The 23,983-nt window shown below is 36.7% G+C and overlaps 1 protein-coding gene across 3 annotated transcripts in view; it reads left to right on the forward strand.

The window, feature by feature from the left end:
• Positions 1–23,983, forward strand: part of LOC124172675 (zinc finger protein 2 homolog) — a 44,949-nt gene extending 20,966 nt beyond the window's left edge. For 2 of the 3 annotated variants that reach the window (XM_046552133.1, XM_046552131.1), the window contains 5 exons: positions 3,467–3,634; positions 3,734–3,901; positions 15,476–15,595; positions 20,348–20,420; positions 22,301–23,983. In XM_046552133.1, the coding sequence (XP_046408089.1) occupies positions 3,467–3,634; positions 3,734–3,901; positions 15,476–15,595; positions 20,348–20,420; positions 22,301–23,244 (1,473 nt within the window). In that variant the 3' untranslated portion in view covers positions 23,245–23,983. The remainder of the gene's footprint in view (positions 1–3,466; positions 3,635–3,733; positions 3,902–15,475; positions 15,596–20,347; positions 20,421–22,300) is intronic. The other variant, XM_046552132.1, reaches the window with a different exon arrangement.

Here is a 23,983-nt window from a genome sequence, read left to right on the forward strand (position 1 = left end):
AAAGCAATACCAAACACATCGATGTACCAAAAATTGTCGCTGTAGCGCATATAGGTAATGAAAAACTTAAATACACAAAGCAAACGTCCATTTTTAAACTCTAGGGAAGGCAGCTAAGTACCAGGATTGCTTAAAAGATATGCCTTCACTGTAACATGACAATTCTTACCTTGAATTGAAGCACTTAGCTTCCTCTTTCTAATAAGGTATAAAGCACAACAATATACCGTGCCCCAACGATGCAAGAGCCATTACAGTGGAACGATACAGGGTGTGACATTTTTGTTACATTGGGCGGATCCAGGTTAAGACATGTTTCCCTGAGCTCTGTGCCTCATGCATGCATTGGTAACCTCAGACAATGTAAAACTCCTATCCTCTCGTGTAGAAACTAGGTCCCTGTGTCGTCACGTGGAGTGGCATCGCATGGGCGCCAATCTGGCCTTTTTCAAATCAGGTTAAAATTGACCATTGCCATTCGTCTAAGCTGGGATTTCGAAAACCAGATAATTAGTATATTATGAATACACTAATGGTGGGCAAGGAATCGCAATCAATGCCTTTGGTTTTCTTTGATGAAGGATACTACCCTATTGGGGTTTTGTCCTTTTTTACCAATTTTTAAAGGGGTGTTGGATGATGGCCATGCAGGTCTGTTGACAAAAGGTGTAAATGTTTGTTGCCTTAAACTTATTTTGACCTATTTTGGTGAACAATTAGCATTGAGTGAAATAAAATGTGCTGGTTTCATAGAACAGATGAAGTCAACATTTTCCTGCTCCATCCACCAATGTTGACAATGACTACTGTCCCTCAACAATCGCCTTTATTGGCCATTATGTCTCAAGATGTGGCCTACTTATTAGGTATTTCCTCCTGCTTTCTAAGGTGCATATATCTGTGAGCATTGTGAGCCCTTTCACAGCCATTGCCATTCTAAAGCCTGATTGATATTCAGCTAAGATATTATTTTCTCCCTTGCTTATTGCAGTTCACGTATGTGTGCAGCTGCACTTGATATATATGGATGCATGTATCACAGTTGTCAAACTTTGGTAACTTTCTCCGTTAAAACTACTCTGGATAAAATGCATACGCCATGACTTTGCGAGGCCACAAGAAGAACTGCTTCACTTTATTCATAGGTGGCAGCACAATACATAAAACAAAATCCTCACTTAATGCCATTTCAACTGAATGAATATTTGAATTACTAACACCTCTCCTCATTAAGCTTCATCTGGCTTGATGTAAAGGCAGAATAATTTTTAGTTTTAAGTATACTGGGACTATCCACAGTGATAACGTTACGGGAGTCACCTGCAATGCGCAAATTGTGCCAAAAATCCATGGAGAAAAATTCATTCATCTCGATCAGGATTTGAACCCAGATCCCCCCATTTATAATCAAGTGCTTAAGCCAGTTAAGCTACTGAGGCGTCATTCCTCCCTGTGGATATTTGAGGACACTACCAGACAAAGTGGTCAAGGCAAATGAATTTTTGTCCGTGGATATTTCGCACAAAGCAGAATACATAACTTTGTTTGCCGTATCTTTCCGCTTTTTTGTTTAGTCCTCTGCCAAGATTTGTTTACAAAAGGAATGTGAAAAATATGCTCACCTCTGGTGACATGCGTATGAATGACACCGTTTGTGTTTATTAATTTGGTTAAGGAATCTGGTGGCATTAGCCTAATTTTTATGTTATGAATAAAATTTAATACTTCAAATTCCAACATCTAATGTTTTCATAATATTTATCTTTTGTTTGTTTACTGGGAACAATTCACTGAATAGGAACATTTCCCCATTTAAAGTATCAATGATTGAGTTAGCCTCAGAATCTTGGCAAATAATGACAGTATCATATGCGAATAAATGATATTTGCAATTCCTCATTGTGTTCCCTATGCCATTCATGCACAATTGTCAAACTTTGGTAGCTTTCTCCATTAAAACTACTGTGGATAAAATGAATATGCCATGACTTCACGTGGCCACAAGAAGAACTGCTTCACTTTATTCCTAGGCAGCAGCACTTTACATAAAACAAAATACTCAATGTCATTTGAACAGAATGAATATTTGAATTACTAACGCCTCTCCTCATTCAGGGATTATTTTAACAAAACTATCTTTCTTAAAATACAAAATACACTAAGTATGTTAATAAAGATTCAATGGCATGCATTAAACAAATGTCTATCATCTACAATGAAGTAAGTATGATCCACAGTACTGACATTCTGTGCACGCCTTTTAACCTTAGCTTCTGAAAGGCTCATAGTAAAAAAATGTACAGTATTGTTCTCTGATGGTACATACTGGAGAGAAATTTCACCTTTCTTAACAGCTTCCCTAACATAATTTAATGTTACAACAAAATGTTTGCTTCTTTCCTTTACCATATCATTCTTAGCAATAAATATAGCACCTTGGTTGTCACAAAAAATCTTACAGTTCTGAGGGATAAGCCTGTCTTGTTTTACCTCACAAAAGAAAGATATCATCCACTGAATCTCACACAAGCATTCATAGACAGCAATATACTCAGCATGAGTGCTTGAACTTGCAACACATTACTGCTGCCTGCTTTTCCATGATATTGCACCTCCTCCCATGGTAATGACATACCCTGTGATGGATCTAGAATCAGATCTATCCCCGGCCCAGTCCGAATCACAATAGCATGAGAACCTTCTCCCCTTTGGAAGAGCTAGCCATTGAAACATTGGCTCTGACTGAATGGCTCACCTGGTGGGAATGACTTATTTGTTCGGGGTTTCCACTCAACCGTGAAAACCGTAAATAAGCCATGATTTAGTCTACCGTAAAAAAAACCTGGAAAAAGCCGTGAATTTCGTCATAAAACCTTTAAAAAATCTCTCAAACTTGATTTTAGAACTACGATTGAAAGAGCAAAAGAAAAATTGATGTGTCGATCGTGTTTCAAAGTCAGTCATGCGTAAACACTGTCCAGGCATTTATCTGCACACGTATATTCTAAGCGCAATCATCGGTCCGTGTGCCATAATGACGACACATTGACCTTGAGCCTGCACCAAAGCTAGACGACTGGTAACCAAAGCGTTCACTAACCCTGCCTAAAACTCTGACACTTCTTAATTTCCCTGGCACCGTGGTCCCTCCATTTTCCCGTTCACAAACTCAAGCAGGAGCTGAATTTTGCCAGCAACGTCAAGAGAGGTAGCACTTTCATTGCTATGTTTGCATTCATGGCGCCTGTTGCATTTGTTAAATTTTTAGTTAACCTGCGGCCGACGATCATTATGCGATCAATATTTCTGCCTGAAATAGTTTGTCTATAGTCTGTGAATTTGACGACATCTACACCGTGAAAACCTGGAAAAAACCGTGAATTTTATATTTCAGTTTTGGTGGGAACCATGTTGTTAGTTGATTTTAATGGAGGTGAGCTGTTTATCACTTCTACTTTCTCCACAGAGTATCAAGGAAGAGAAGACAGCTGATGAAATGTCTGGGTCTTCTGCTGAAACAAAGGAATTCATTGGAGATTCAAGTGAAGGAACTTCAATGTTTGCATGCTCTGTTCAAAGGACTGAAATATACATTCCCTTGGAAGACTGCCAATTGCCCCAAGAGATTATGATGGTAAATTTTGTTCTCAATTGCAATTATACCATTGCATTTCTGCCTTCAAATGAAAAAATTCTGGGTTGCACGACGGAAGTGCTTTTACTTTCTCCACAGAGTATCAAAGAAGAGTTGACGGATGACGACAATGCAGAGTCTTGTGCTGAGAATATAGAATGCATACAAGAAATGACTGAAGGAACTTCACCGATCGCGTGCTCAGCTCAATCGACTGAAATATTCAATCCCGTGCAAGACTTCCAATTACCCAGAGTCAATATTATGGTAAGTTTTATTCTCATCTGCAATTATACGGTAGTGTAATGGCCTTCAGTTGAACAAAATTCTGGGTTGTACTACAGAAGTGGGTTTTCCTAGAGCATACGTACAGGAGTAGCTTGGTTTTCAAAGATTGACGTATTTTTTACGCCAGCACGCCCAGTCCATGGTTATCAACTTTTATTTCATCCTATTTGTCAATTGAAATTATATTTGGGAATGGTTTTTCTAGCACATAGGTACTGTGTAAGTACACTCCCTTTGGAGTAATGTGAATTACAAGTGTTCGAGAAATAAGGCATTTTATAATCGTTTTGTGTTCTTATTAATTATGTCTGTACGCATATTGTTGCTCGCCGCGAGCCTTTAATGGCATGTGCTCTCACAAGAGTGGTTTTCATTTATAAAGTGGAAGTTGGTCAGTATATGCAAAGAAAAAATTAAAATTTAAGCACATACCAACCCTTGTAGTCATCGTAACTCTGTGTTTGAAATGACACTGCTGAAATGCCTAAACGCCATTATGATGATAAAAAAATTGTCTCATGTCTATGGTTGCTGCAATTAAAATAAATGATAAACATGACGCCGTATGATCACAATGAAGACAACAAAGTATACTGCCATGACGAAGGCTTGAACCCTGGCCCCCAGGGTGGGAGTCATATATGCTACCACTACCCCACCTATCCCATCTGAAGATGGATGATATTTTGGATTTATATATGGCTTGTGAAAAGTACCGCATGAAAATTAATTAATTACAGCCTAACGAAGGCCCATAAGGAACCACTACTAGTTCAGAGATGTGCTCACCATTCCGAAGGCCATAAAAAAAATACGGCATTGAAAAAGGCGGAGTAAGGTACGTGGTCTCCCCTTGTTAGCCTTAACACCTCGCGTTTCTATGGAGTGTTGAACCTGTTCTCCTTTTTCAAAAATTTTGTGACCATAAATACATCAAAGTTTGGTGTACCATTTATAAATCGTTGGAATTTTCCTTCTCCCAACCAAGATTTACTTTTCTTGAACCCATCCAGGACAGCGAACCACTGCAACAACCAGCCAGAATGGAAATAAGGCTAACATCCCATGATTCTAGTTGCGAAGGACGAACGTTCTGGCCGGCGTGAATACATACGCAATGAATAAGTCTTGCAGAAAACGTCTGAATTAGATTTATTAGTTTGACTCAGTTCTTCCAAAAAAAGTTTTGGCATGATAAGCGGCATTGTGCCAAAATATACCCAGCGAAAAATAAATACCATCATCTATTTATTAAAGATTCAATGTGCTATTCGCACTACTGCTTCCAAACTTGAAGTTGACACTTAAATGAATATTAATGTATATAATGCAATGATGAAGTCATGGACTCAAAAGAGAAGCAGGAGAAGCAGCCACATATATATTCTGAAGATATTTTATGACAGCAAAAAATGGATATCCTCAAATTCAGTAATTTTTCCATGCAATAATAGTGGCAGAACTAAACGGCGTAGAAGCTGCCTTCTGCTACTTCTGCCCTCTGCCTTGTGACGTCACGGCCAATATTCAACATGGACACCCGTTTTAGCGGCCTTTGAATTTTTCCATATTTTGGACGGTTATCTCGAATCAAGTTTTCACTATTAGGATTTAAACTGTGGTTTTACGACATTATGTTATTCTGAACTCTAATTTTAAAAATGTGTTTGGTGCATTTGCAACACTAGTGTACTTCCCTATTCCTTTATATATTTAATCCTGCAATGGGTTTATTTGGTGGTAATACAAGAAAAACTGGTAATTTGATAAAACCCTACTATAGCCCTTGGGCATAAAGGTATTTACATTTATAAATATCTCATTGAAAATGTAGATAATGCAAATAGTACCATTGTGCAGGTAATCAACCACTTACTTCTTTTATTCATGTCCTTCGGGCATAACCAGCATAGACCTTCTCTTACAAGGTAAAAGAGGCCTTGAGTGACAGGGCACAATGCACGATTAATATCGCTTTAACATTTTTTGTCTTGAAGATCCATGCTGCTTTGATGAATACTAATACACTGAATGCATTAAACAAATGCTATAAGTGTGAGTCGTAGATCACAAAAATCCTTCTTTGAAACCAATTTATATTTGTTAGTCAATGAAATCAACTTATTCTTATATAAGCCGTTCCAAATCTCCCCAGACAATCCCCTTTCTTTGCTTCAGCTATGCCTTAACAACTCAACATATTCACAATATGCTGTCCAGTAATAAAATAGCAATTATTTTTCCAATCAAAATCTTTTCCATAGTTTCCTAATTTTAAAAATTATATCAACTAATTATATTGATCCCTGAATTATTGTAAAATTCAAGTAAACAAAGCGAAGTATACAAGGCTTAACTGTAGCTTTGAGGACCATAAAATGTTTCCTTCATTTCTCACCTCTCATAAACAACCTTAGTGGCTTTAGTTTTGTAAGTTCAAGAAGGCTACATCTCAAGCATAGGCGGATCCAGGGGGGGGGGCACGGGGGCACGTGCCCCCCCCAGACCCTCAAAAATATGCATGATTATTAATACGGTCCCATTATCATTGCGTTCGTTTTGTATTACGAGGTATCCTTGTGCCCCACCCAGAACAAAATCCTGGATACGGCCTTGCTTGTGCCCCTCCCAGAAAAAAATCCTGGATCCGCCCCTGATCTCAAGGACTAAATGCAGCAGAGGAATAAACAAACATTAACTTTGGATGCAAGTATAGTGCTCAAATAGGCTAAAAGATGGTGCCACTTACGACTTCAAATACATGGAAAAACTGGCATTGTCCAATGAAGCCTTAAAGTTATGCATTTCTTTCATTGAAGTCTAATTGATTTTTATGTATTCTGTTGGTGCTGGAGTAAAGAAAGCAGTGTAGGGACTAAAAGCATTGCATAAGGAAGTATGAGCGATGATTGACGGCTTCATTAATCTGAAATTATGTGCTCTGGTATCTTGGTTTTGATAATTCTTCCAGTTTCACCTATGTAGATGACTCCACGCTCATGAGTCATGTGATAGATGCCAGAGGTCTTGAGTCTTTAAAATTCACAATTTGGCTCTGTAGTTCCTGCGGAGGCATGTGGACGTTGCCATTTTTTGGGATTGAGTGACAATTTCCCGGAAATAGTGGAAAAAATGAGAGAGCAAAGAGAGAATTGGAGTGAAGACCACTGTCATCTATCACATACCTTGTGAATGGGAAGAAGTCTACATTGGTGAAGCTGGAGGAACAAAGTCTGCAACCCCTGCATTGCAACTGAGTCTAGCAAATATGGAGTCATTCCACTGCAAGTTGGACAGAAAAACACCTGTAAAATCAACAAGTGTATCAACCCTTAACCAGTGACATGCAGTCTGAGACACCGCTGCGTTTCTAAGATTATGAATATTTTCAAAATTAATGTTTCGAAATATCTCTTATTCTCGTTAGCTTCATATTTTTCCATACCAAGGATATCCCACTCTTAAAATTTAACGTTCCTTTTATTACTCTCTGTAAATTTGCAATTGAATTTGATTAGCGGTCTGTGAGACTGCACGTCACTAAATTAAAAAATCAATAAAGGTAATGCTGGTGGAAATGACTAAAAAAGTTGTTAAAAACAATTCATCGTGATTTGTCAAGCATAATAATAATTAATATTTTCGGCCGAGTGCTTTAGCCAGTTAAGCTACCGAGGCATCATTCTCCCCTGTGGAAATTTGTGGACTATACCGGACAAGGTGGTATGGACTGCTGAGCATATGATGCGACTAGCAGTCCAGCAGGGCTATTCAGTAACTGTTTACGCGGTCGCGAAGACGAAAGATTTCGTGACGGGATCGCGAAAATCACATTGTTGCTATTCTGTAAGCCATTTCGAACATTCCGCCACGTAAGTTTCGTGCTTCAGTTTACGCGACGAGAGTTGTCAACGAAAACTCAGTTTCCGCCGCGTAAACAGCAGTCCGCGGTAGACGACGGGGCCACATGCTGTTAATATATGTCATGTATTTGCTTTGCCATGTAAATAGCGGTGTTCATTGTAGTTGTGGACGTAATTTCATTTCGTGCAAGTAATATTTTTGCATATTTTACTGTTAATTTCATGAATTTTAAATTATTCTTGTCTTGTACATGCTTCTCATATTCTCTTTTCGGAATACATTCTATATTATTGGAGTTGGAGGTGTTGTTATCTGTCATTGAGGAAATGTTTTATATTTTTCATATTTACCATTATCGTCCGCTTAATTGCATATCTCAATAGTACTCTATTTATTTTCAACCGTTTATCAAAGTGAATACTTAAGTGTAAAATGTGTCGTCGCATCTTGTTTTTAAGTCGTGTTTACAAGACATTTTCCCGTCGTCTGTTTCACTATGAGTGTAGATGATGTATGAGCGTAGATATTTTAAATGCTTTGTTCTACTTTTCCCCGGGACGGTTACAAAGTTAGGAAGATATTTGCTGGTTAAGAGGAAACGTATGTGTTCCATTCATGAATTTGCTGCTGCGAGTCACCTTTGTGGTGTTAGTCAGTGCTTTCCCACTTCGGAATGCAGTGTTACTCTATGAATACTAGTGTATATGCAAAAGGAGTATGTAGCGGGATTCAAGAACTTAGGATAAAGTACAAATGCTACTTTTAATATCCACTAAGAAGGTAAACAACTCGTAGTATGATCATAAGATTATTTTGTTTCTTCTGGTTTGAAAGGGCTCATGTTCAACATCAATGCTAAAATAACATGAATGAATACTGCGCTCTACAGTGTGTGTATACAGTTGTATAAGATATTTTTGGATGATGAAGTTGGAGGGACATAACTAGCAGAAAGACAGTTCCTCTGCTGATCAATATTTTTACTCAGGCTGGCGATGTATAAATATTCACAATTATTGCCGTATAGTGGATGTATAATTTTTTCTCTACGTTGTGATGGCTATTGTTTTAACTAATCAAATACAAGATATTGACACTGAAAGGATATAACTGATAGGTGAATCGATTTTGTATGTTTATATTAGGTCCTTTTCGCAAATGAAATGTGCAGCTGCTGTGGCTGGAGGTTACCATGTCTAAACTGTGGATAGGTATAGATGCTTGTATGACAGATAGACGTTTGTAGGCATGTTATTCATGTACATAGCATAGTGCGTACAACTTAAATTATTTTACCAAGCAGTCATTATTGAGTATACTACTGTTTTCAGTGTCATCTGTCTTGCGGCAAAAGATGACTAAGTATTTCTTGGCATAAGAGATTTGTTTTGCTCAAAATGGTTAGTATATACATTGGGGACAAGTGTCGTTTTTGTGATATCTATCATACAGGATGTTTCCTTTCGATTAAGCCTATGAGTCCATGGCATGACTATGATTATTATGGAAAAGAGAGCGAGAGTATTTATTCAATGGCCATTAGTGTGATGGTCTTTGTTAAGGAATTGAGGCAAGTCAATCATCTTATTTATATTGATTGTGGATAGTGGTGAGAGGATATTGTCTGAGAGCCAGATACCTGTTTGTGCCTGCTGCAGTATCATGATTGTATAAAGGAATTGACTCCCACATTCTAGCCACTCAGAACCCTAGCTAAGGGATTTATGCTTTTATGAGAAATGACTCATTGTAAATCTATGAAATAAGACAGCCAATTACTTCTTAATGTGCTATAGATATATATTGTTCCATATAACATTTTGAGACCATTTATTGTTTCTGAGATTACAATTTTAATATTCTCATAAGGTGAGGTGAGGCTAACCTATTTTCATTTGAATGTGTATCGTTAATTTATGTAACGATCGAATCTGATTGAAAATTATTGGTGTGAGAGCCCTAGAAATACTTAGGAGGAGGAGAGAATTGAAAGAGTCAGTCTTGTGTGAGGGAACTAATGAATGTATATGACCCTTTTGTATTAACATAAGAAGTATTTCAGGGAAAATATTGGATAAAGATTTAGCTTGGAAGCTAATAAATATTTTATGTCAAAATATAATCAGCTCAAAGAGCTCTTGCAGTACGAATGCGTTTGAAGGTATATTACTAAACCACATCAACCACTATCCCTATATAAGTTAGTGAAAATTGTACATGGAATACCTACCTAAATCTAGATATATTATGCACTGCAATTTTATGGGCATGGCAGCTACTGGTAGTGACAATAATTTGGGACTTGGCCATCCCTCTGTCAGCAGAGAAGTTGAGGAGGTTACAGAAGCATAGAATTCTCCTCCCATATTGACCAAAGATATATAAGTCCCATCAATAGAAAATGAGCAGAGTAGAGTACCTAATATAAAATTATGCATGAATTGCTGCTGATGTAGATGCCCATGAATTTTTGGAACAAATTGTGATGAGCCCATTACTGTTTACATAGCATTTTCCAACAAATTTATACTGTTGGAGAATAATCAAACCAACATTGTAATTTATTTTAATAATTTATCATGGATTAGACCTTGACTGAAAATTATTCTCTTGGAGTGTTTCTAGATCATCATTACCTTACATGCCAGCCCTTCTCAAATTAATTGGTGATAGTCGAGGTATTCCTACAAATAGGCCTAACACAGTTAATAGGTATTTATGCATTCACAACAAAGGATCCAGTTCCTTTCGTTAAATTTCCTGCATTATAATATGGCATGATGTAAGTAACCGATTAATGGAGATGTTGCTCTGGATGTTCATAAACTTTACCTAGGCTGTTTCCATTAGTATGGGATCAGAAACATAGCATTGAAAAGAATTTGGTGATAATGCCACTCTTCTATTCATTTTACAAACTTTTACCAAATTACAGCTCCTCGCCCCCTGTAATTTAATGATTCATATTCGCTATATCATGAAACCCATTCTACATCCACAGCTCAAGTCTCTTGTAACTACTCTAATCCCATATGCTATGTAAATTCACTCAGAAGCATATTAACAACATGCTTGTAAGCACAAGCTCTTAATCAATTTGAAATGTGATGGTAACTGATACCACCTCCAGAACAACGGTTGCATTTCATTATTCTTTATAGTTACTAAATAATTACAGGTAAGCTCAAAGAAAATAAAGTGAGAGAGTATCATTTCTAAGTCATTCCTATTTTATTTAACAGTAATTTGCAAGCATCAATTTTTCCAGATTATCAGTTATGTCGATACATATATGGAATCAATCAGCCATGCATAGGGAAATGAAATGTACTTGGGAGAGTGGATATCAGTGTTCGTTGTTTGGTATAAATTTGGAAAAATAATCATCTGGTACATAATTTAGCATGCATTATATGATATTAATAATATATTGGAAGTAATGACCTTGATTTTTTTAAAGTAAACTCCTTGCATCGAAAAGAAAGAATAATTTTTATATTATATCTGTATCCTTGAGCACCGAATATATTAAAAAGTGTAATGAATGATAGGTGGCTTAGGTAACCCACACCACCACTGGCACCAGACTGGAAAACTATGTGGCAGGCCAAGTACCCCTGAAACTCATTAAACTGAAGCCCATAAGCAAATTATGAAGTCTATTGAGAGGTGCATGGGGGTTCTTAACTCTAGGTTCCGATGATTGCTGAGACATTGAGTGCTGGAGTGTACACCAATAAAATCAGGATTGATAGTTAATTCATGTGTTGTACTTCATAATATGTGTGTAGGGGCTGGTTTTCCCTTCCCAGACAAGGCTGATTATTATGGAGATCCCAGCTCTTGCAGAGTCCCTAATTCTTGGGAGAGGCATATTAAACAAGGCCAGAACTATTAGACAAGCGATTATTAACAGGTTACCTAATGCATTGGTAAATTACCAATTGATACACCACCATTGCTTTTGTTGGTGGTCAAACTACGGTTTTCCACCTTAAAATTATTCATGGGATCCCTCGTAGAAGGGATACCCTGTAGTTGCCACCAACCTCATCCGAATGGTCTAAAATGAGAAAAGAAATATTACGAATGGGTCATGTTTCATCCATTATTTTTTCATGCATTTTTCTGTTACTTGCATAAGACTTATAATTTCTTTCACTAGGTAGAAATTTCCCTTAACAATCATCACTGCTTGGGTCTCTTAACCTTCTTGATTGTGAGGTACTTCAGGATAAAAGTAGAACAGTCATCACTATATCTCAGTTTATATCAATTGCCACCCATTCAGGCTGTGCTTCCTTTTTCTTAGGAACGGTAGTAAGAAAGTGATATTTTTAGGTGTGCTGATGACTTTAGATACTGCAAATTTGCTACCTATATAATATTATAGCATGATTGATTTTTAAGAATCCAAAATTATGAGGTAGAAACTCCTTCACTTGACTTTGTACATAATTTAAAAATTCCCAGGGTATCTCTTAAATTGAAACTACTACAAAATGAAGAAGATTTGAATTTATTCAATAAAAATATGAACTTAATGTCACTTCTATTCTAAAAAGTTAGGTTTACTTATATACGTTAGCGACAAATGTTGAGGCGCATTTCGTCAGTACCATAACTCTTAAATGTTAATTCCAGGATACAAATTGTGAACATTGAAGTCAGAGTTGCAACGTAATGATAGGCAGTCCGTTGTAAATAGATTCTTATTTTTATCTATTTTGAGGGGTTTAGTTCACCTTATTTTCCGTCTTCTTAGCACCCTGTTATCAGCTCTTATCCCGTTAAGTTATCCTTTCTTATCTACAGTCTTCCAATAATTAAGCAAACTATTCTTAGGACATCGCTTGCGGTTGATAATAATTTTCAAAGCATTTTACCACACTCATGAGGGCTGTTTACATTACTATTTTCATTGCCTATAACTAATTATCCGGCCAATTCTGCGATAAACGATATGACGAAACTGACTACTTCAATTCAAATACTTGTATTATCATTAAAATGGGTCCATCAAAGCAAAGGCATAACAAAATCTGGCATAAGGAAATTCATAATAACGCCAAATTCCTCTCATGTACAAGTTTTTATCCCAATTACTCACTGTAATCTTAGGCGGCTAATCGCATACATATTTCCAACGCACTCACCTTCAACATTAATATACACGTTGAGCTCTCACTTATATTTAAAAGTGTACAACATACTTTTCATTAATCAACGCTATAATTCATAATAGCATTGCACTTACCAGCTGAATCTCGCTCTATTTTTGTTTGTCGAGGACAATTGCATGCCGATTTTCTCTGATTGGCTCGCAGTGACGTATTGCAGGAAAACTTCGGGTATCTTCGACTTCCCCACTACCGCGGAGGGGAAGGCACGAAAATGTTTTCGTGAAGCCTACTGAATAGCAAATTACGCGTCTTCGAATGTTTACGCGGCGTAACCACGTAAACGGAATCTTTCGTCTTCGCGACCGCGTAAAGAGTTACTGAATAGCCCTGCAGGTCGTGCGCATGGCGCCACAGCCGGAGAGCAAAGCCCGAAATTTGAACACTAGAGGTGTTCGCTCTGGACTTATGAAAGTATACCGGTCAAGGCGAATGATTTTTCCTCTGTGGATTTTTCGCACTATTTGTGCATTGCGGGTGACTCCGTAAAAAGTTATCACCGTGGCTAGTCCCGGTATACTTTCATAATTAATATTTTGTTGGAAAGCGTCTTTAGTCGTACAAAGAGGATATTTAAGCACTTTATTTTTCTAAAATTCATTGCGTTATAATAAATGACTATTCAAGTAGTTTCTGAAGGCGAACGCAAAACAAATGAAATCCAGTTGTTATTGGAAATATCACTCATTTCATCCTCTAAATGCTAACATTTTTATAGATGTTATCAATAATTAGAATAAAATAGTGGTTAATTTCTTGTACCCCAATCAAGCAGTACACATATAATGTACTTTGTAAATTGGAACCAATTGAACCCCGAAATTTCGTGCGCCCACGGCTGGAGCGCAACATTTATTTACGGGTATCTTTCAGCAGTCAGTCTCCTCCTAACTATTTAGGGGAACATCTTAGCATCGATTGCTATCGCAAGAAGAAGTGAAACAGCCTAGGAAACCCCAAGAGTAAAACGTCGAAATGCAAGTGACGTTACGTCTACATTTGTCCGAAGTGTTTTTTTTTTGCCCCTTTTTTTCAAGCGACCAGAAAACCCTTGGATGTGTAGTTTCTGAATTAGTATGAAAATCTGTTGTCAAATGCCGACAAATGCAACTGATAGTGAAGGAGGGAGCACAAATGATGACAGAAGTGATGTAGTAGAAGATCTCCCCAGGCAAGAACAATTATTTACAGGAGAAATCGCTATATGTGGTCATGAAATGAGCCAAAGAGGAAAATTCGTATAACCTTCCATAACACCGATACTCAGAAACCCGGTTTGAAGGATTACATAACATCACTATGTAGGGAGAGCCTCTTGATTATAAGTCTAAGATTTTTTATTATTAAATTTTACAATTGAACACGTTAGAACGGCCAAAAAAATAAAAAGTCTAATGATTTTGCATCATCCAAAGGACACACATCGGGATCTTCATTTTGCGAATTCTCGGCGAACAAGACTGTAATATCCAATTTCCCCAAAATATATGAAGCTGTTTGCTTATTTTCATTTATGCAGTACAGGGTGAGTGTTGATACAGAGTCAGGGAAACCAGAAGTAATTGCCTTTTACTACGCACCTAGAGATGGCATAGATACTTAAGACAAAATGTACTGTAGATACAATCTGGGAGGTCACCAATGGCAGCATTTTTCAGAATATTAAATATTTCCTTTGTCAACTCTTTTGTGCTTCAGCAGTCTGAGAAAGATAAGGAAGATATGACACGATTTGAATGCATTAAATCAAAGGCGGAGATATCGTCAGACTCCATATGGGAAAGAGAATGTCAAATGTAAGGCTCCCGAGACTGGTAGGATAAATTTTTGCACAAATCTCAGTCTACCGAAGGGAGAGGCTGAAGGAGTTGAAAGGTTTGAGATGCGGACAGTGTGTAGACTGTTCCCTCCTTTACAAAAACACCTCTTTCTTATTTTTCTAATGTAAAAAGCCTGAGTGCGCTTTTGTGAAAAATTGTAATTTTGATCGCCTGCAGAATGCATCGAGAAAAGGATTAAGCGGGATACATTCTTTGGCTACTTTCTACTTAGTCTTCCAACTTTAACATTTAAGGCCTTATTTTTAAATCTGGCAAAATATTTACACATGAATATAATAATTTTAAGTCAAGTGTTTGTGGCATCAGTTTTTGATCCTGTTTCAAATAAAAATATTTACTGACAAATTGGTTCGTATCAGGAATGTAAAAATTTTAATGTAAGTTTTACAATATTTAAGCATTTAAAGAAAAATTAAACAAAGCAATAAAAATGGCATTGCAACATTTTATGAATTTTTGATTTATTGCGGCCTCCCAGTCACTGGTAGTGTAACAAGAATGGCACGTCACTGTTTAAGGGTTAAGGTTGGTCCTAAGAATCTCAGGCATACACAGTTTCGACCAGCTTGAGTGGTGTCTGGAACAGGACAAGGTTCTATTATTATGGATTAGAGATGTTACCATTATTATATAGCTTTTATTGAGCGACACTCAACATTCCCTTTTAGTTTAATGTGAAAGAGGAGAATGGAGAGCTCCTCAATGAGGAGAATTATCCTGCATTTAACTCACCGAATACAGTTGGCATCTCAAGTGATGCTGTAGACCCCCTGCTAGGTGATGATGAGGTAAGTGCACTTCTACCATGCTAACTTCATTTTTCTGTCACGAAAATTCATTCCTCTCTTTAACTTTAGTGACATCATTCAGTAGAACACTCATTTTTTGTCTCCCAAGGTAATGTAATCTGTCCCTTTTGTTCATTACCTACATGTTTAACTTTTGGTCCTGATAAAAGAGTAATCTACATTTATTTGTCGATGAAGATGTCATAAATATCAAACTAGTGTTTGCTCTGACTTTAAAATTCTTTGTTTGGATGTGCATAACGTTCATCTGGGGAGAAAAGAGTGGGGCATAGGAGTTAATGTGAGTAAATCCCTCTTAACTGATGGGGCTGGGTCTGTGAAAACTTTACATTATTGGCACTTGAAGCAACATGCATCCTTTGCATTCACTGTACCAAGAGCTGACCAGGACAGATGTGAACAGAATAGAGTTTTGAAGCATTAGTGGCACTCCAGTGGCCAACCAATCCCAAGAGGAAATTGCATAACTTTAGCCATAACTTAACTTTTCTTCTTTCAAAATCTCCTCCTTCCTGCTAAAGATTCTTTCGTGTGCATTATCACACTTATTGTTCCAAAATGATAATTTCATTTTTCTCTTCGTACCTCCGTCTAACAATGGCCTCACCAATATTGCTTGCCATAATCTGGTGGTAGCATTAAAAAAACTGTTATGCATAGGGTATTTTCCGTCATCATAGAAAATGAAAAGCATTGGTTGCTATTCGTTACCCACCATTAGTGTATTCATAAATTTTTTCGTTTTAGAAATCCCAGTTTAGACGTATGGCAATGGTCAATTTGAGTTTTACATCATCTGAGATTAACAATGCATGCATGAGGCACAGAGCTTGGGAAAACATCTCTTAATAATCACCTATTAAAACTGCCAATGGTCGGAAAGTTTCCTTTGTTTGATAAGATATTAATAATCCTTATTTAAGCCAAGCACTATCTGATAGCAGGGTACTCTGCTACCTGCTAGCACCCTGCATCACAGCGGCTCACTTGTCATCACCACAAGGTCACCTCACATGACGGCAGCAGGAACCAGAATGATGCCACATGGGCTTTTCCCAGCATTCATACTTAGCCACCGCATTTTCGCGAGCTTGAAAATTTTCACTTTTCGTTTAATCACTAAAAATAGATATTCTCATTTAAAAATCCGAAAGTGTTAAATGCGTACTCCAGGAGTAATATGCTTTCAATTTAGGCAATTAAAAAATAAAAAGAAACCACCCTATTTGTGTTCAGATGATGGTGTAGGCCTAAGGTGGTACTGACCACGGTTAACCCTTATCCAGGCACCTCAAATTTCTAACGTAACCGGGTAAGCAGGGCCCAATGGATACTCCTTGTTAATTTTTTCTTTTTGCTCAAGTGGGCCAACCTGCTAGCAAAAGTATCAATGTTTTTTGTCAAATAGTGCAAATTTATACTAAATCAATGATATCAAAATATTTTATACTGTTCATAAATGAAAATTTTACTTGTTAATTAATAACAAAAATTTGAAATAAAAAAAAAATTTTATTCATCCTTCATAAAATTGGTCTCTGGAGGAGATAATTAAAATTTAGAATAAATTAACGTAAGGGATTATTGAATATTATTTACTTATGTAACGAGACACTGTATAACATCAAAATTTATTGCATGGGGGAAGAAACAAAATTTTATCAACGAGTTCAGGATAGGCTACCCCTCAAAGCTTTTTTCACTTTTGATTTACACGTTTCGCATCACTATGTTCATTGCTCACCTATTGCTCACAGTTGTTACGCATTTGTTTTTCTTCATAATGTTTTTATTATGGGCATATATATTATCTCATTTTTTTGTTATACTATAATTTGATGAATGTATTGGTTCAGAAATTCCTTCATCAAAAAGTCCTTAGCCTGTGTTCCAAGACAAACCCAAGTTGGTTCGTCTTTCATTGTGGACCTCAACCAGAATATTGGGTTCACTTTGAATACTGCTTACCAACATTTCAATTTGGATCAGTATTCTTCCACGCCACATATGCTGCTACTCAACTCACATCCAAGTCACACATGAAAAACGCAAAATGCCAACTATTTTTGCCTCTTTTACTCATGTGCGTATTTATCAACTGGTCCAGGAAATCGACTTCACCTTTGGTGCAGTTGTAGTGACTGATAATTTCAGGTTTAGCATTGATGTCTTCCATAATTTTATTATGATGCATGAATCATAGAAGAACTACTGGCCAACTTTTCATCTTGGGCAATGACACAAACATACCATTTTTGGTGAACCAAACAATGAAGAAATGACTTTACCACTTTTTTTGGCTTGAAAATTTCCTGGAATAAACCGTTATTACTTTCCTATACTTCCAGCATAACTCAGAAGGCTCTATGCAAACTTAATATCAGAGAAATTTTTGTCACTCGTTTCATTTTTGTTCGTATTTTGGAATGGTTCAGTGAGGTGCTGTACAACTCTTCGATCCAAACAAGGCAATGCTCTTTATGCCAATATCTTCTTCATTGTAACTCTCTTCCAAGACAAACCCAACTTGGTTCGTCTTTCAATGTGGACCAGCCTCTTTGATTGGCTGGTAATCCGCTATCCATCATCACTAGTTTCTTCAATGTTCAGCAGTTTTTGTGTGCCATCTTGAGGCAAAAGCTTTCGTCTAGCTATGATCTAATAATTATAAAAAAAAAAATTATTTCATAGAATTTCTCTAAAACTACGAATTACTTCCTTAGTACTCATCTATTAGAACTTACCTGGGCTTGTGATGTCTTCGTGAAGGAAACTTGTAAATATTTGCCATCACTCCGAAGGCTGTGTTACTTTTACCCAAAGGGAATTGCATATTGAGGCGGTGGTTCCGTATAAAAACCCATATTTTCGGAATCAGTTATCTGCTACATTTTGTATGCCTTCATCTATGTTGCTTAGTAGCACTTTGCAAGCACTCTAGTCTTTTGTCATACTTGCCGTAGTTTATATGGGAAAGAAGGATGGAGGATTTAGAGGTGAAGTGTGGTGGAAAGATGGGTGGGGAGTGCAGGAGAAGGAGAAAACAGGGAAGCATAGACTGTCATCAGTGCGTTAGGGTTTGGAAATACCGGTGGAGGATTTTTAGGAGAATGATAATGAACAGGAACGTTCAAATTCGAAGCGACATCATCTGCATGGCAGGATATATGCTTTCCTTTATCCCTAGTGTCGTTGGATGGACCCTGCAAATAAATTCCGAGGATCAGTGTTTTTTTTTAAACAACTAGATCATTTCAATGATCTTTCTCTAGGGGTTTCCCAGTGACTCAACCCAACTAAAGGAAAATTTCTCTTAACATATGCCCTTTGGCGACCGCCACGGTACAGTAGCAATAAGGGAAAGAATGAAAAAACCGTCCTCATCCTTCATTTATGGATGCAGATAATGATTTTGGTTCTATATTGTCCATTCCTCACCCACCTCACTCTCCTTCACCAGGATTTTCCAACTGTAATGAATTGGTGACTCTCCGGTGACCACCCTTTTCTTTATTCCCATTTCACCTTCCCCGGTATCTGCCCCCATCTTACCACCAATGCTACCTAGAATAACGTTCTTTATACATAATCTAGTCATTTAATTTACACTAATTACATTTTCCAGCCTTGATAGCTAAAATAAACTTCATGATTTAAGCTAACACAAACTGGATATATTTACTCGTAAGCATCCAAGTGCAGCGTGTTGCATAACTGGTGAACACTCACCTCCTACCATACCCCACTCAGTTAGGGGGTTATTTAGATGTATATGTGAACAATCCCATATAATAATTGAAAAATGACAACATAATACCTTTTATATTAACCATCTAATGATGTGCAACAGATCGCGTATGTGAAGGGTCCATCAGACCCAGCTTGCCCAGTTACGTTAGGAAAAGTTTAAATTTACCATAAACAAAAAAGAAATATTTTCTAAAATTTAAAAATATATTTAACTTATTCCATTTGTCCGTATGAACAAAGTCACAGAAGTTTGCACAGCTGGGACATTTTGTTCTCATGTTATAAACTGAAATAAAGGCTGTAGGGTCCTCCTTGCCCGGATAAGGGCTAAGACCACTGTGAACAATTAAGTGGATGATTTTCTTAAATAAATATGGACCAAAACAAATATTTACTTTGTTGACTTTGATGTGTAACTTTACAAAAAGATTTTCCTGTTCCAAAATATGGCCTTTATTCTTTGAAGCACAGGAATTATTACTATAGAATAAAAACTTTTGGGCTATGTCAATTGCTGGGATGGCCCCAACATAACCGACTGATGCTGGTCGCTTAGTCAAAGGATTCTGACGAGTACCCACAAAAGTAATGAAGAATTATGAATAATAACCTTAAGATGATATATAATTATGATGTAATGTTGGTAATATTATTAATGTATATCGCTTCCATGGACAGTGCCTAGTTTTCCCTGGGGTAATGGAATTACTATCTGCTATAATAGTAATTCTACATTTGGTATGAACCACTAGAAAATTAGGTCAACGATAAAAAATTTATGTATGATTACATGAATGGCACAGCATTGCTCAATTTAGAATGAACGTTATTCGAAGCCTGTCTCATTGTTGAAAGAAATTACAAAGTGTTCATTGCTGTGTATGTGTGGAAGAAAGTTCTTTATTGTGAAAAAAATCTTTTGTTAAAATAATGCTGATTCGTGTGTGCATTCATGATTAATAAGTTGATTCCTACTTTCAGCCTATGTTTACAGAGGATGGAAAGCTGGTTGATAATTCTAAAATGACCAATGACTCTATGACTGAGGCTACAGGTGAGTAAACTCTAGGTCTTGCAATTATATGTGTGGAGAGGTTGTGGTAACTTTTTTGAAAGGGGAAGAACCTAAGTTAGTCATCCATGTGTAATTTTTTGATTTCTTGAGTTTACATGTCGTTTGAATAGGAGAAAATCTTTTTCTTTCCTTTTGTGTAGTTATTGATTTCTTATAATACAAAATTTAATATGTTCCATTTAATTTTTATAATTTCTTTTTACATTTATATAAAGTAGAAGTTGATTTCATGTAAAATAATTTGTTCTGTTGAAGTCTATTGGTGTTTAACTAATTCGGCCATCAATATCTATCATAAATGTAGCTTAAAATTGCCGAAGAAAAACAAAATGAGGACACTTTAAAAATTTGCTAATTTGAGAGGCAAAAATTAGTGATAGGTGATTTTGTGTTATACATATTGTTATTTTTCTTGAAGTTGATACTTAAAAATGGCAAATGAATTTCCTTTTACATAGTACTTAAGGATACACCAATGTTTTCAATGGAAAATTTATTTTTATAAAGTGTCTAGCCAATTAAGATGGTGTAAAGTTCCCCCCCCCCCCCGGTGTTTCGAAAAATAAAAAATATACACTTGAAGTGCATCCAAAATTATGTTTCCCCAAATTTTCAGGCCGTAACAATTGATAATAACCCCAAAAAAATTGAAACACGATTTACAGTCTTTTGACTATAGCTCCAGTTTTTACGTTTGTAAAATCATTATCTTAGTATTAAAATGTAAATACAGTTACATTCTAACACCCTGATTTTTTTCAAAATTTTTAGACCGAAAACTAAACTTAAACGTAAGTTTGAAATATTCAAAATTAAATTAAAAAATTTAGGAAGCAATAGACACGCAGAAAAAAATATATGTCGTTTCCCCTACATCAAAGTATATTCCTAATTTTTTTCGGATTTCTAAAACTGGCGGAACTGTCAAAAACACGAATAACTGCTTTCCGCCAGTTGCATTTATGTATTCCAGGAGGATATTTGAATTGATTGTTGAGAGCAACGATTTTTGATCAGCTTGTAATATTATTGATTAAGGCTAAAGATTAGCATAAACAATTCCGATCATATTTAAATTAGTCGTAATTATTGGTTATAACCATACTGCTAAGCTTTAAGTTGGTCTGGTAGCTTCGAGAAATTCAATGACTGCTGTAGTTTAGTTTTCAGTCTAAAAATTTTGAAAAAAATCAGGGTGCTAGAATGTAACTGTATTTACATTTTAAAATCAAGATAATGATTTTACAAATATAAAAACTGGAGATATAGTAAAAAAACTATAAATTGTGTTTCAATTTTTTTGGGCCAATTATCCATTGTTAAGGCCTGAAACTTTTGGGAAACATAATTTTGGATGCACTTCAAGTGTATATTTTTTATTTTTCGAAACATCGGGGGGACACTTTTCACCGTCTTAACTGGCTGGACCCTTTATAAAAATAAATTTTCCATTGAAAACAATGGTGTATCCTCAAGTGCTATGTAAAAGGAAATTTATTTGCCATTTTTAAGTATCTACTTCAAGAAAAATAACAATGTGTATAACACAAAATCACCTATCACTAATTTTTGCCTCTCAAATTAGCAAATTTTTAAAGTGTCCTCATTTTTTTTTCTTCAGCAATTTTAAGCTATATTTATGATAGATATTGATGCCTTTCTTTCCTTTTCAGACAAAATTGCATCAATATTTAAATTACCGAACATGACTGACACCTTTTTTACTTGTGTAGCAACCAGCAAAAAGATAAATTGAAAGGGCTTGGTTTCTATCTATCAAATGTCTTTTAAAAATTAGATCAGTGAGTCCTAGATTTCCTGTGTGACACTGAAGGTTTTGATGGGATTTTCTTTTCTAGGGCTGTCCACTTCTGGCAAAACGCTGTTAGAAAAAGCATTAACTTCATGTATGCTGAAGGAAAGAAATGCAACGATTGATCTTAGCTATGACTGCATTGTTCCATCAGTCTCAGAGACACACACTCAATCCAAGACTGTAGCGTCCCGTGCAGGGGAAGGAGGGAATGTGATAGATGAAGAATTGGAAGAAGACAGTGCTCTTCATGCTGATAAGACAAGGTCTAACTCGATTCCTGATGATGGACAAAGTAATATAGAACACTCTCCAGATTACTTTTGCAGTGCCTGCAATCGGTCTTTTGCTCATAAGGGCAGTCTCAAATGTCACATGCAGCGTAAACACGGAGTAATTGAAAGTCATTCATGCAGAATATGCGGCGAGACTTTCACTAAGATTTCTTACCTCAATGAACATATGCATTCACACAAAGGCGTGAAACGATTTGCGTGCAACGAATGCACAATGTCTTTCTCGAAAAAGTCCATTCTCAATCTACACATGCGTACGCACACCGGAGAAAAACCTTATTCGTGTAAATTATGTTCCAGAAACTTTGCTCATAGTAGTAGCCTCAAGGCACATATGCTTGTACACTCGAATGTGAGACCTTTTCCGTGCAATGAATGCGCAAAGGCTTTCTACACTAAGCGCGACCTCATGGTACACTTGCGCACGCACACAGCAGAGAAACCATTTGAATGCAGCCTTTGCGGCAAGTCCTTCAGTGCGAAGAATACCCTCGTGTTACATTTACGGACACACACCGGGGAGAAACCCTATTCATGCGACAAATGCAACAAGCGTTTCTCGGGTAATAGCATCCTGAAAAAACACATGCGTACGCACACAAAGGAGTTTGTGTGTAATTATTGCGGTGAGTCTTTCTCTAGAAAGGACAGATACTTCGTACACATGTGCTCACACACAGAAGAGATCATTTGAATGCAAGATTCGCTGCAAGTCTTTCACTACGAGTTCTCATCTCACCAACCGCCGAGTAATTCCTAAACTTTCCGCCAAAGCTCTCCTTGGTGCCCTTTACTCGGCCTGGAACACCCAGAGTGGCAATCAGCTTCATCAAATGGTGAAAGTTGGCGACTAATAAGAGTGGGATGCTGAATAAAATGCTTTCAAGTTTTAATGGGTATCGAGACAACCATCTTAATGCAATTTATATGAATTATCCTAGGAATAGATGATTTTGGTTGAAGAGGAAATTTTTTTACGGCTGTTATTGTGAGATAGAACTACATATATTATTCAAATTTTCGATCTATCGCCAATTTCTGGACTTAGTTACGGAATAAAAAGCTTCTCCGCAGCTCAGTTAATGAGGCTGGGGTCTACTTAAGATTCAGAGGCTGTGCATTAGCCAAATGTTACTCTAGTAATAGTGAATAAACATCTTTCAGAGCAACACAGAGATATCATCATAGTTTTCCACCAAGATTCCAGGTCCAACTGAAGCGACAAATTACATTTAATCTTTTCCAAGTGGCACAACTTCTGAAAGTTTAGAAAAATATATTTGGTGCCTTACAAAGTTCTCAAACTAATCAAGAGAGGCACCAATTTTTAATCACACAGGCGATATAATTGGCCCTCTTCACCATGAAAATGTTAGAGAGTGCAATTTCTCATATGATTAATGTTTCTCATATGTTTATAGGTTACCATGTTA

Source organism: Ischnura elegans, assembly GCF_921293095.1.
Source record: "Ischnura elegans chromosome 13 unlocalized genomic scaffold, ioIscEleg1.1 SUPER_13_unloc_2, whole genome shotgun sequence".
NCBI classification, from domain to species: domain Eukaryota; kingdom Metazoa; phylum Arthropoda; class Insecta; order Odonata; family Coenagrionidae; genus Ischnura; species Ischnura elegans.